A 14,072-nucleotide genomic window follows, 5' to 3' on the forward strand; every position below is an offset into this window, starting at 1 on the left:
TTTTTAATGATACCATAGTAGGGAAATAGAGCGACCGCCTCAGGCTATAAAATAATAAATTTTATTGTTCAATTTTACATATATCTTTATAAATTAAAAGAAGCCCGCTGAGTTTTTCCCGCGCCCGTTCTTCTCAGGTCTGAGGCATACCTTTTCGCATGGGTGGTAGTTTTTGATTTAATAAGTGATATCATATCTTATTTTGAATAAAAATATTTGAATTTGACCCAAGAACTTTTAAAGTTGATCCTGGGTGTTACTAAAGTAACAAATCTTGTGGTAAAGGCCGTTCTCGAAGCTGAAAACTAATTTATCTCAGCGGTAGGTAAGCCCTAAACCATATTATGACACCCTGACTAGAGACAATAGACACTTACATCCATATAAATGTTAGTACCCATTTATTATTTCGTATAATGTGATAGTGGCTTGTTGATGGTATAGGGTTGGGCTGCTATATAATAGTTTGCTTGTTTAAATTGTTTTATGTAAACTGCTTTGATGTTACGTAATCCGACATGATAATTATGTAATTCTTCCAAGCGATGACAATTGCGAATGATAATAGAGTAACAATTCAATTATAAAAAAAATATTTCTAGACTCGAACGCTTAATAATAGGCTTCACAAACAGACAGTAAAAAATTGCAAAAATCAGGGTTCCGTACACAGGAAATGTTACCTAATCCTAACAAAAGCTTGGGAACTGATTAGGAATGGAATATTCTGTATCAGACTGTTATTTTTTTTCGCAAATTTTTGTCGGATTTTCATACAAGTTTCGCATTTTAGAAGTGCTCTACCATTAACAAAAACAAGAATATAAGAAAAGTGATACCGAGAGATAATAAATATATTGATCTTATTTGAAAACAATTTGGTGTAGGGAAAATAGCCAAGGATAATAAATACTCCACAAAACGTTTTCTTAAATTTTATTATAAAAATATATTTAGTATTACTTTATAAAATTATATTTCTTTCATAAATATTTGTAAATATAATGGATTTTATATATTGTCGCGATAATCGGCGTACGGGTGTGTTTCAGTTCAAGTAAACCTTGGCCGAGTATCTGTGAAATCTAGCAGATAAATGAATAAGTAAAAACAATGCTATGTTTAATGTCCTTCATAAATTATGCATACCAAACTATTTTTAGTATTTTGTTCTAGAACTTGTACCTGATTTGTTATAGTCATAACAAAAAAATATGAATGTCAAGTAAAGTGCTCCATTTTCCAGTAACTAGAACATCTTTTGAATTTTCCAACTATTACAGTTTTATATATTTAGTGGTCGCTCAGAGGTCGACATTCGACCATAATTCATTGAATTAAAAGATTGTCTTTATTAGAGATTATTTCTCACCAAAAATATACCTCTATAATCTGTGTGTGTGTGTATGTGTGTCTGTTGTGTGCCATTCAAGCAGTAGTATGCGTTATATTTATTTTAATTAATTTAATGTATCAGGCATTTTATATAAAAATAGCCTTAAAATTTCTTCTCCATATAAAAGTAACGGTGTAAAATTTCACGTTCATCTGTTGGTCCTATTTTATTATTTTATTAATATAATAATTTAGATTTAATTGATTTAGAAACTAAGCAATTATGAATATAAATTAAATTAAATTGTCTGTTTGTTATGTCAAAATACCATTATTTTACTTAATGAATTTTACATTGCATTAAAACAAAATGAAAGGCACTTAATATTTATTCAGTTGCTTTTTGTATTTTAAGATTAGATATCCAAATATAACACACAAAAAATACTTTATTATACTAATACATAATAATATTTTTTATTGTTTAATTTAAATAAAATATAAATAATTTTAATACGTATATTTTTATATTATTCTGGCGGTGTGTTTTGTTGTAAAACCATATATAATTACAAATGTTTATATAAATTACGTAATTATTGAAATTAAGGCAAGAATGCCTTGAATAGAAATTTGATAAAACCAAATTATTACTGTTGCTAAAATTATTAATATGTAACGCTTTTAATTTGTATTACTTCCAAGCACTCACAGCAATCTTAACCTGATATATTTCAAACTGATGAACTGTTGAATATAATTTTCATCTATGTTCCTTTAATGATCGATTTAATAAATAATGGCAATGTATAAAAGAATATCTGTGCTTTTCTATGGTACATAGGATACATAGAATAGTCATTTGCATGTGAAATTATTAAAAATATATTTTATAATTGTTTATATAATTTTTTTCCATTTATTATTCAAAACAAAGCATACAATAAAATTTCTACATCTAAAAACCCCTAAAGATTTTATCTGGGCAAGTTGACAATGCAAAATTTTACTCTTACTTATAGTCGCCAATCAGTCGACTCTAGCACAAAATTAAGTGCTCAGCGCGCCTAGATACACATAGATTGTAAAACTCGTATAAACCGTCTTTCCGATGATTCACAATAATTTTGATTTTGCAGTGGTACTTTTATATCACCTGACCGAGTATGGCGGAAGCAGTATAATAATAATAATATATCTTTATTAAAAGGTATGCACCCAGTTAAAATTACAATAATATATGTATAAAGTAAAATTATATAATACAATTAAATTTAAAATTAAATAAATTAAAATACAATTCTGTATTTAGGTCTATTTATTTCCTATTAGCCTCCTGGTGCACTGAACGCCAATGCTTGTTAATTGAGCAATCCAGACACCCAGCCAGCATGCTCAGGATCTCATTCTTGCATTATCACCTTGCATCATTATATGTTTGACTTTGACTTTAATGTGTACTTATGTACTCAAATAAGAGCTTTCACTTGTCTATCAGTAAAAATGTAAGCCATTATAAACATTGTAGTGTGGGATATTAAACATTTTAGGAGTTGTAATGTTTTATCTGTCTTCAAAACCATGATGCCTAGGTTATAAACATACAAACGCATCCCACTCTTGCTATAAACTTGCCAAACACTCGTTGAACATATAGTTATACCCCCTTATTCATAATAGTCTGCTAACTTAAAGCATTGCTAATTCTCACTCTGTCTTCTTCTATTGACCTAAGTCAGAATGAGAAAAAACAACTCCTAAGCGGCTGTTTAAAGTTAGCGGACTAATATGAATAACGGGGATAATGTTTAGAGTTATTTATTGTTTGTAATGGGCCATTGTTATTGCCACGAACAATCTTTTCGGATCTTTTTTGTCCAATGCCTATCCGTGATACGCCATCTTTGTCTGACATACCTACTGCTTACAAGTCAAACTCAAAAGTCAATGAATACCTTTATAATGCCTGCTCATTAGAGGAATGACAGTAACGTTGCATTAAAAAAAGCATGTAAACCCACTTTAAAAATTTAAAGTGGATATACATGCTTTTACGTACGTAAATATACAGGATGTCCCAAAGTTATGGGACATGATAGGAAAGTACCTTAAATATCGAAGATAGGCTATTTTACTGAAAGAAGACTTTATGTTATTTTTAAAAGTTAGTAATTCTGCATTCAAAGATTTTCTAAAAATTACTTGCCTCGTTTGGGAATCGAACCGACTTAAATGTAAAAAAAAACACCCCTAATCTTATGATGCCAATCGAAAGAATGGCCAAAAACTAATAACTCTTCTTAAGTAATTCTAATTTAAGGTACTTTCCCTTCATGTCCCATAACTTTGGGACACCCTGTTTACGTGTATATACATATTATATCGATACAAACACGACGATAGGTCATTTTCGCAGTTTAGCTGCGTATGGAAAAAGTACATTGAAAATCGCTCTGTAGATAAATGTGTATTCGTATAAAAGTTACTACGTATCGATGTTATTATTATAATAGTAACATAATATAACACTCTTGCATCTTCAGTACAGCGATGATTTAAAATTAGAAGGGCAGCGAGTGTCTGACGAAATGTTTGATATACTTAAATCATTCGAAAACAATATTTATTTAGTGACGCAAGCTATTGGTAATGTTACTATAACTAGATATAGTACATGTATAATTCAATGCTAGAAAAAAAAAACTGATAAGTACGTGACACTCCCGCATTCTGTGATAGCTCACATCATTTATTCGTGTTATTTTTCCAAACAGTTAGAAAAACGTGTAGAATTATAACGTTTTAACATAGGTATGCGTAGATAGTGCATGTATTGATAATAAAAAAATAAATAAAACATAAATTATTACAACTTAATGTTGAATGTAACTTTTAAAATTAGTAACCTGATACATATTTAGTTACTTTACAAATATATTTAATTATTAAGTGCATAATTATGAAGATCTTAAAATTACTCCGTTATACATAATATTTATATTATTTAAAATGGTAATTAGGAAGTTATGGGTAGATGATATAGTTTTTTTTTTCTACCCTGATCTTATAAAGTAACCACTAAAACGTTTAAAGTATTTTAAACAGTGATAAGGTTGTTTTCATTATTAAGACAGGCATTCGGTTTTATTAAATATTTTAACAAGTAAAAAATGTGAGGATGTAAAGTACTATGTTTTTTTGTTTAGTATACAGCTCGATAAGTTTCTTGTTTGCTCAGTACCACGCGCATCTCATTGCGCAGGAACAGAAATGCCCGAACATGGCGTACTGCTCCCGCCGTCCGCATTCTCCCCTCCGAGAATGTCTTTTTGTTACTGCAGAACTATTCGCACCAACATCAGAATGAACCAGAAGTTTAGAGAGGGATATGCCTGGGAATGTCGTTGTTAACTTCCCGCTAAGAATATTGAAAATTTTCGAAAAAATTGGGAAGTTATTCGATTTACCCCGTTTTTCGAAAACCGAGATTTCATCAGATCTCGACGTTTTAAGGTCTTAGTAAGCTTCCCTGACTATTCCCACGGTGGTGTCCGTACGTCTGTATATAAATATGTGTGTTTGGATGTCTGTGGGCGTTTAGAAATTATATGTTTTAGTTCAAAATCGCCATTAAAGCATTTAGGTATGGAATTAGCGGGAAGTTGCAGGGATTACGGTCAACCGTTTTCCAAATATTTTTTGTATTTACCTCGTTTTAATCTTATATATTTGAAGTCTGTTTTAATATGGTTTTGTCTGTCACTTCACAATCCTGATATTGATAATTAAAAAAAACATTTTCTTGTTTCTTGCTAATTCACAATTTTTTTAATTATTGTCATTCATTGCACATTCATAACTTGCTCATCTATATCAAGTTGTTTATGGTTAAAAATAGTGCTTGGAAAAGTTGTTCAAATTCAAATATGTCTATTCAAAATAGGATGTGATATCACTTATTGAAAGTCAAAAACTACCACCCATTTACAATCAATCAATCAATTATAGGAACTATATAATTCACCAAATTTCATATCTGAAGGTAAGGTTTTCATTTTAAAGGGATTAAATGAAGTCACTTTCTTATTTCGAAGTCTGAATTATTGTAAAAAGCTAACACAGCTCACATGACTGCTGTTCTTTGTTGTTGCTTAGCAAGGAATAGAAGTATTGTATATTACATTCTCTTATTCTAATGGAGACTCTGATGTTAGACTGACACGGAGGTCACATCATAACAACATTCATAAATTATTATAGGGCTGTCATGAACAGAATAAATAGTAGATATCAATTAAAAGCGGCCAAGTGCGAGTCGGATTCGAGCATGAAGAGTTTCGTAGCAGCATAACATAATATTAATGTTCTTGTAGTTCGTTGTAACGATTTATGACGTATTAAAATAAAACTACTTACTATATATATATATATATATATATATCGTTCAAATTAATTTTCGGTGGAAGTTTGCATAGTGTGTGTACATCATTCACCATTCTCTATTTTAGAAGTTACAGGGGTGGACACACATTTTACCAATTTGTCAGTTTAGAAAAAAATATATTAGAAACCTCAATTTCATTTTTGAAGACCAATCCATAGATACATGTATACAGGTTTGATCGAAAAAAAATTAGAGTTTCACTTGTATGTTGTCGTGTTTTTCTTTCTATTTTTGTGTGAACGTCTTAATGCAGTTCACAGAATACATCTACTAACCAAGTTTCAACGTATAGGTTCTTTTAGTTTCGGAAAAAGTGGCTGTGACATACTGACGAACACACAGACAGACAGACAGAGATGACTATCTATAAGGGTTCCGTTTTTTGCCATTTGCATACAACCCTAAAAAGAACGACGCAAGACAGACAAGTCAAATGATTCTCATAAGCCATAATTCAAATAAAATAAAAGGCAAGAAAAATCAATATTATTTGAAAAACTAATTTACTAAGAGAACTTTGAATTAACAACATCAAAAATCTACTTATACATCGACTTGTGATATCAGTTCCAAAATGCACCAGTAGGTACTTGTACATCGGCTACCTGCTTTCTACTTGCACACGGCCTTATGTCGCCAATACAAGACACCGGTCGTCTGACAAATTGAGAGCTTGTATCAGTAGTCCAACGATTTGCGAATCGTTTCATACGAGTATTATGCAACGTTGGAACTAGTCTCTCGATTTCATTAGAATACTGCGCAGTTTTATTTACATCGAATAAACCCTGATATGACGTATGTTAAATTGAGGCGACGCGTTGCCAAAAATGTAGCAAAACATTGTAAATAAAAATGTATAATTATATTCTTAGACAGAAATAAGAAACGCAATTTCAAAACTATAATTAATATATTGATGGTTAAGGTGGAATCACACAAATCCTTAAATTTAGGATATACTTAGTCGACCTCATTTAAATTTTCTGTCAATCCCGTTGGATTGCTCTAGATATCATGAGGTATTTATTTACTAACAGATAACAATAAAATAACATAAAATTAAATTGTTATTTCAAAAAGTCATGTTTATGTATATGGTCCTAAGCCAGAAATCACAAAAATTACCCAACCAGATAGAATGACTCTTATGAATAAATATTGAAAAATATGATTTCGTCACTGATATTGAAATTTTGCTGGGTCACCTTGGTTTTGTTTCAATTAATGTACAAATGATATTGGTCGTCCAAGCTTATATTATTTACAACAATAATTTCGTGCGCCGCAGCGTCCTTTAGCTAAACTTAGTTTGTTTGTACGTACGCGTCTCGTTTACAATGATTTCACATTTACTTTCTCCGATGAACTGTTTTCTTTTATTTGCCACATTCGGTTTTAACTGGTCGCGTCCGATCGAGTTCGCCTTTGACAAATTATTGTGACGTGTTTGGTCGCAATTTAGTTAATAGAATAATTTAGTTCAATATTTTATATGTTGCGGATGATATTAAGTATTAAAGCTCAGGTTTATCCTTAAATAACTATTATTATAAATAAAATCTATTATGTTATGTAACTGATAACTATGAAAAATAACGGTATAATGTTGATATTCCTAAATAATTTCAAATAAGAACAGAGGTAACAGATTATAAAAAATCATATACAAATCAAATACCTGACATAAGTGTTCTAAGATCAAAAATGTACACGTTGACCTTGTAAATACTTGAGCGATGGTCATTGGTAATACAAATAATTGAATGTGTAGGAATTAATAGATCTTAGATCTAGAAAACCTAACTTGTTAGATAGAAAGATCTATACAAATTACAAATTACAATTACAATTTACAAATTCGAAAGTTTGTCAATTTGGTCGTTACTCATTTACGCGAAAACCGCTTGAATGGATATCAGTGGAATTTGAGTCACACATAGATTGTTAGCTGTATTAACATATAGGATATTATTTATTAAAAACGTAATTTCAACGTGGATGAATTCGCTGGTAACAGACAGTTTATTTTAAAAATTAACTAACTATACCTACCAATATATTTAATCAAAATATTACAATTTAATCCTAATATCAGCTCAAATTATTTGACCGCTTGCAATGCAGAGCATGTTGTTGGGGTCTATCAGCAGTTAGTAGACATTATCAGTAGACATGAACAAAACCGTTTCTGTTTTTTTGTGTAAAGAACGCCGTAGCTAGTAAAACTTCTGGGTTACTGCGACTTTCCGAGAAAAGGTGAAAACACAATTGCAGTACAGAATTTTGAGTTCAAAATGTTGAAATGCAGCTCATTGTAGTTGATAAGCAAATGCATGCTGGATGGAAGGCATCCAACCATAGCTAAGCAATCCTCAGTCTGATACCACGACGACGGACTGTCATTGATGAAGGCAAAGTGTTTGGAAACACCTGGAGTGAAATCAAGAGAGATGCTCAGGGCTGATCGGGCTGGAATGCCCCAGTTACGAGTTACAGGAACATAAGTAAGTATGGTTATGGTTTGTAAGGCGGCTTTAGTATAGTGCAGCCCTCTTTCACTGAGACCAATGTGATCTATTGTGATAGCCACTTTTAACTATTGTTATATTACTTATTACTCTACTGAGGCCAGATAGATAAGAAAATTCCGATGCTTTTTAAAGGGTAAATCCTCAGAAGAATTTAAGGTGATACCAGGAAGGAGGTAAAAATATGAACTCAATCCCGAATGCACGAACCTGCATGGCGAACCAGCAATATCGTGAAGAAAGTGTTAGGTGGATTGCGTTTTGCAGGAACTCAAAGTTTTAGGAACCGTGAGATAGAAATAATTAGCTGCCCTAATAATAATAATAGTACCAACTGGAGTTTATTTCGTGACCAGCACACAAAGCTAATTTACACCATGTGCTTGTACTGTAAAAGCAATAAAATCATCACCGGTTACTATTTCAGAATTTTGGGTCGATAATCTATCATAAGAGTTTTTATGTTCTTGTACAAAAAAGCGGAAACTGAATGAATATAAATATTGGGTAGTTAAAAAAATTTTGATGGACATAATGTTTTCCGCTTACTGTTGCCTGCATGGAAGTCGTCTTTGTTAATAACCTCAGCAATTACAGTACCATTAAGATGCCATCAGTTTCTATTCATTATTTAGCTTGCCATATAACCATCCAACAACAATCTTTTGTTACTTGGATTTTTACGAAGCGATTAGTATTTGAAATCTTTATTTAAATCTTTAGTCATCATGGTATTAAATAAGCGAATACTTTACTGTACGCCGAATGTTCTGTAATAATCGTGAAATAAAATCGTAAACAACAACTCAACACATTAATTGAGAAGACAATTAGATTTTAAATCGCGGGAATTTTGAGCATACCAATTAAACTTGTAACCGATGACGGATCTTGTAAATGACCATAACAATTAGGCGATTGCAATAATGATCATTAATAACACAATTACGTCATTTTTGATTCATCAGCTTGGGGACCAATTAAAAATAACGCGATTCCCTTTAAACGAACCGCTGACTATAAATAGAATAATGGTAAATATAGAACGGTATATACTAACAGTTACATAACCTATTAAGTTTCATTATATATACAATTACTAATACAATTTTAAGTTTGAATATATTAGGGTTTGTTTGTCAAATACTATACTCTATATTATAGATTCTATAATGTATAGAAACCCAAAAGAATCTATAATGTATGTGTGTGTCATTCAAGCACGTTTATTTTAATTAAATTATTGTATCTATTTATAAGACATTTTATGCAAAAATAAAAAAAACTTTATGCACTTTTTCTCCGTATAAACTTTGACTGAATGAATTTCACATTCAACCTATCGTGTTTTTTAAAGGGGTTTAAAGTTTTCGGTTTACGTATTAATCTAAGGAGATCACTGAAACAAATCAGCTCCGAAGACCTGACCACCTGATACACTCATTTATATTTTGTTCAAATTTAAAAATAACATTATATAATAATTTTAGACAACAACGCTAGAAACAGAGTCTATTTAAAAATAATGTGATACAAATAAGTTATTGCCAGTGATATACTTTTGTCAACATTTACATACTATTAGGATATATACGAATAGAATCTTGACGAATTAACAAATATAATATTACTAGCTGACCCAACAGACGTTGTTCTGTTCATAATAAAAAAAACTCTTGCAGATGGAATTTTGGAAAATCCGTTCTTAGCTGACCTCTACTCGATGAAAAGAATATTCCTATCAAATTTGAAGGGGCGAATGCGAGACGGATCGGAAATTAAAGATTTGCGGGCTAACTCGTCATGCAAAATGTTCATTAAGTAGTTGCTGCAGATCTGAAGAATTGCTATTTTCATTGCTGCATTGATCTCTTCACATCGATCAAGTTATTTGTCCATGTTGCCAATGAAGTATAATTGTAAAAATTTCAGCTGTGCATCTTCGAGAGGTTACAGTGATCCAATACGATGGTGAAGCTGTCCTTATATCTACAATGTCAAAAGCAAAACCCGTATTACTGATTTATAAACACTTTAGAATTAGCATACACAATACATAGGAATAAGTATAGTACGTATGTTATTCTTTTACTGTATTGTGTGTAAGTATGTAAATAAATAATATATAAAATTTACCTTGAATGTCGGATTAAATCCTCGTTCTTAGATGTCTGCCCCAAATGAGGTCATTCGGAAACAAACATTGTATTTTTGAGTGTTTTCTAGAACATGGCAGCACAATTCTTGCGTTTCTCCGCAGAATACTCGCAAACAACGTCCATCGGCCCAATGCGAAAGCTAGTATGCAAGCAGTACTACAGTACAGTATAAGTACAGCAATCGTATCGAAACGCTGCTCGATTCAAATCTGTACTTCATAAACTTCTTCTTGTGCGTCGTAAATTATCTATAAGTTGTTGATCTCTGAGGTTTTACTGGACGATTTCGTATTGCCAGCCGATCCGTTTTACGGGCTGCTACGCTTTGCTCTTGTAATTCATAGCACGAAGACGATCCATACTAACGCGGTTCTTTTCACCTGCAATTTCTTGTTCTTCTTCAGTCCTTTCATTCGCAATATTTCGAATCCTAGTTGCATTACGTCTTTGTCGGGAATAATTTGATCGTCTTGGTCGTGACATTGTTAATGATAATATCGACGCAATAAGCTAATAGAAACTTAAACAAACACACCAAACGGTCAACTTGAATAACATGACGTGCACTTACAGTTGTATTTTATAACTCATGTAGCGTGAAACTAACAAAAAACTTTATTGAATTCTTTCTATTCTCGAGATGTCATCAAAATGTCAATCCATACAAAATGTATCAGAAAATAAATATTATTATAATAATTTTTATTTCGTAATTTTTTTGATATTTTATGACTTATTATATCCTATGTCCGTCTCCTGGCTCTAAGCTTTAAATTTTCAGCCATATCGGTAAAACCATTCTTGAGTTATAAATAGTGTAACTAACACGACTTTCTTTTATATATATAGATTGCTACTACTACAAAACAAATGCATTATTACCATCATCTGTAGCGATAACCCACGCTTATGCCAAACAGCGTTAAAATAAATCAGCACATTATAATCCCCGCTAATATCGTTCAATTATATAAATTTTGCATGATAATTATGTTAACGCCCGAAACAACGAAACAAGAGTAAACGAATGAACTATTTTTATTATAATAATTTGATTCTAATGAGTATATTGATATACCTCTTTAACGAAAAAATTTTGAGTTACTGTTTGAATTATTTAGATTAGTTTGAAGTGATTTCCGTGATGAACAAACTTTCGGCTGTAATATTTATCCATAACTATTATTATTCGGCCTCGAATTTCGATACAACATTTACTAGTTGTTCTTTCTACTACAACAGTTATTATATCTTATCGACTGAATACCAGTGGGATGCTCCTTTGCACAGGAGGCCGGCTAAATAAAGGATACGACAACGGTGCCTAATTCTGCCGAGAAGGAGTAATGTGTAAGCATTACTGTGTTTCGGTCCCAAGAGAGCCGTAGCTGAAATTATTGGGCAAATAAGATTTGACATCTTTGTCTCAAGGATATTTTATTTATTGGATATTTCAAGAATCCTGAGCGGCACTGCATTGAAATGGGCAGGGTGTATCAATTACCATCGGCTGAACATACTGCTCGGCTCGACCCTTATTTCCAAAAAAAAAATGTAAAATACAAATCCTATACATATTAAAATACTTTCGGTCTGTATTTTCAACATACATATATGAATCCACTTCAGTTGAGATTCAATCATACTTAGGTTTAATAATTTACGAACATTGAAACTGTGAACCAATAAGTAGCAAAAATATATTAAACTAGCTGACCCGACATATGTTGTTCTGTACATCATAAATTAAAGACTTTTTTTATTATTTATCCCAAAATGTTGTAATGAAGTTGTTTCACAGCAAAACTGTCAAACCGTGCATCAATAAATTCTCTCATAGAAAATATGTCCATACAAAACAAATATTGGAAATAAAAATAATTATGGGTCTCAAATCGAAATAAAAACCATCCTATCTCTCAAGTTGGACTAAACTGCACTCCATGAAGTGATTCCCATTAAAATCCATTCATTAGTTCAGGAGTCCATCGCGGACAAACAACGTGTCACGTAATCTTTCTAATATATAAAATTCTCGTGTCATGGTGTTAAACATTGAACTCCTCCGAAACGGCTTGACCGATTCTCATGAAATTTTGAGTGCATATTGGGTAGGTCTGAGAATCGGATAACATCTATTTTTCATCCCCCTAAGGGTGGTCCACACGATTTTATTTTGTTTAACATTTTTTTTAAATTTGTTTGATTATGAGTCAGCATTAAAAAATACATACAACTTCAAATTTTCACCCATCTATCATCACCCACCAACAACAGTTACTTTTATATCGCGATTTTAATATCAGCAATACAACGTTTGCTGGGTCAGCTAGTTTATATATACGAGGTGTGTTCAAAAAATAACGAGAATTATTGTTTTATGAAAAAAATCTTTATTTATTCATCAATATCTATTTTGTCCCCTTCAAAGTAAATAATACAGTTGTGCCAACGCTTTTTCCAATCCTCGAAACACTTTTGAAACTCGATCTTTGTAATAGCTTTTAGCTCTTTCAGCGATTCGCTTTTAATGTCATCTATGCTTGTAAAACAACGGCCTTTTAATGTTCTCTTTATTTTTGGAAGTAGAAAAAAGTCATATGGAGCCATATTTGGCGAATATGGAGGCTGAGGCATCGTTACAGTTTTGTTTTTGGCCAAAAATTCACGAACAAGCAATGAAGTGAGCAGGTGCATTATCGTGGTGCAAAAGCCATGAATTGTTTTGCCACAAATCCGGGCGTTTTTTTTCGGATTGCATCACGCAAACGGCGTTGAACTTGTAGATAGTACTCCTTATTGATTGTTTGACCTTGTGTGAAGAATTCTTTATGTACTATGCCGTTAAAATCGAAGAACACAGTGAGCATAACCTTCACATTCGACCGCACCTGTCGAGCCTTTTTCGGTCTTGGCGATCCAGAATGCCTCCACTGGGACGATTTAGCCTTAGTTTCGACATCATATCCGTAAACCCATGTTTCGTCACCTGTTATAACACGTTTTAGTAGTTCTGCATCGTTAGTAACTTCATTTAGCAACTCCTGAGCAACTTCCACTCGCCGCTGTTTTTGTTCGAAATTTAACAATTTTGGAACGAATTTTGCTGCCACACGTTTCATACCCAATACAACCGAAAAAATTTCATGGCATGAGCCAACTGATATGCCAACATCATCAGCGACTTCTTTGATTGCGACTCGGCAATCATTCATAACCATTTCTTTCACTTTTTTCACGTTTTCATCGGTTGTTGATGTGCTTGGGCGTCCGGGTCGTTCGTCATCTTCAATGTTTACGCGGCCATCTTGGAAACGCTTATACCACTCGTAAATCCTTGCTTTACTCATAGCTATAATAACTTCTCTACACTTTATTTCATTTTTTACGCAAAATTGAATACAAATTCTTTGATCCATTATTTTTTCACAAACGAAAATCGCCGAGCTCGTAAAACACGTCTAACGTTAGCGGCTGCCACTAAAAAAGTAAGCAATGAATATTGCTGAAAATTTTATCGTACTTCAGGGGCATGTGTACTAACATAATAATAATTTTTTTTATACAGGCGGACTCTCCAACCCCGCGAAATTTAAAAATTCT

General features: G+C 32.2%; 2 protein-coding genes across 3 annotated transcripts in view; one reads left to right on the top strand and one right to left on the bottom strand.

Annotated features, from left to right (window-relative positions):
• Nucleotides 1–14,072, top strand: part of LOC126978740 (UNC93-like protein) — a 97,540-nt gene that overhangs the window by 37,859 nt on the left and 45,609 nt on the right. The window lies entirely within an intron of this gene.
• On the bottom strand, nt 13,166–13,819 carry LOC126978946 (histone-lysine N-methyltransferase SETMAR-like). The gene has a single exon (XM_050828074.1). It carries the CDS (start codon nt 13,817–13,819, stop codon nt 13,166–13,168), a length of 654 nt encoding a protein of 217 aa, XP_050684031.1.

The sequence above is a fragment of the Leptidea sinapis genome, chromosome Z, assembly GCF_905404315.1.
Source record: "Leptidea sinapis chromosome Z, ilLepSina1.1, whole genome shotgun sequence".
NCBI classification, from domain to species: Eukaryota; Metazoa; Arthropoda; class Insecta; order Lepidoptera; family Pieridae; genus Leptidea; species Leptidea sinapis.

What these genes read in the sequence shown, in the direction of transcription:
- LOC126978946 (XM_050828074.1), bottom strand. Translation starts at nt 13,819, where the DNA reads ATGAGTAAAGCAAGGATTTACGAGTGGTATAAGCGTTTCCAAGATGGC.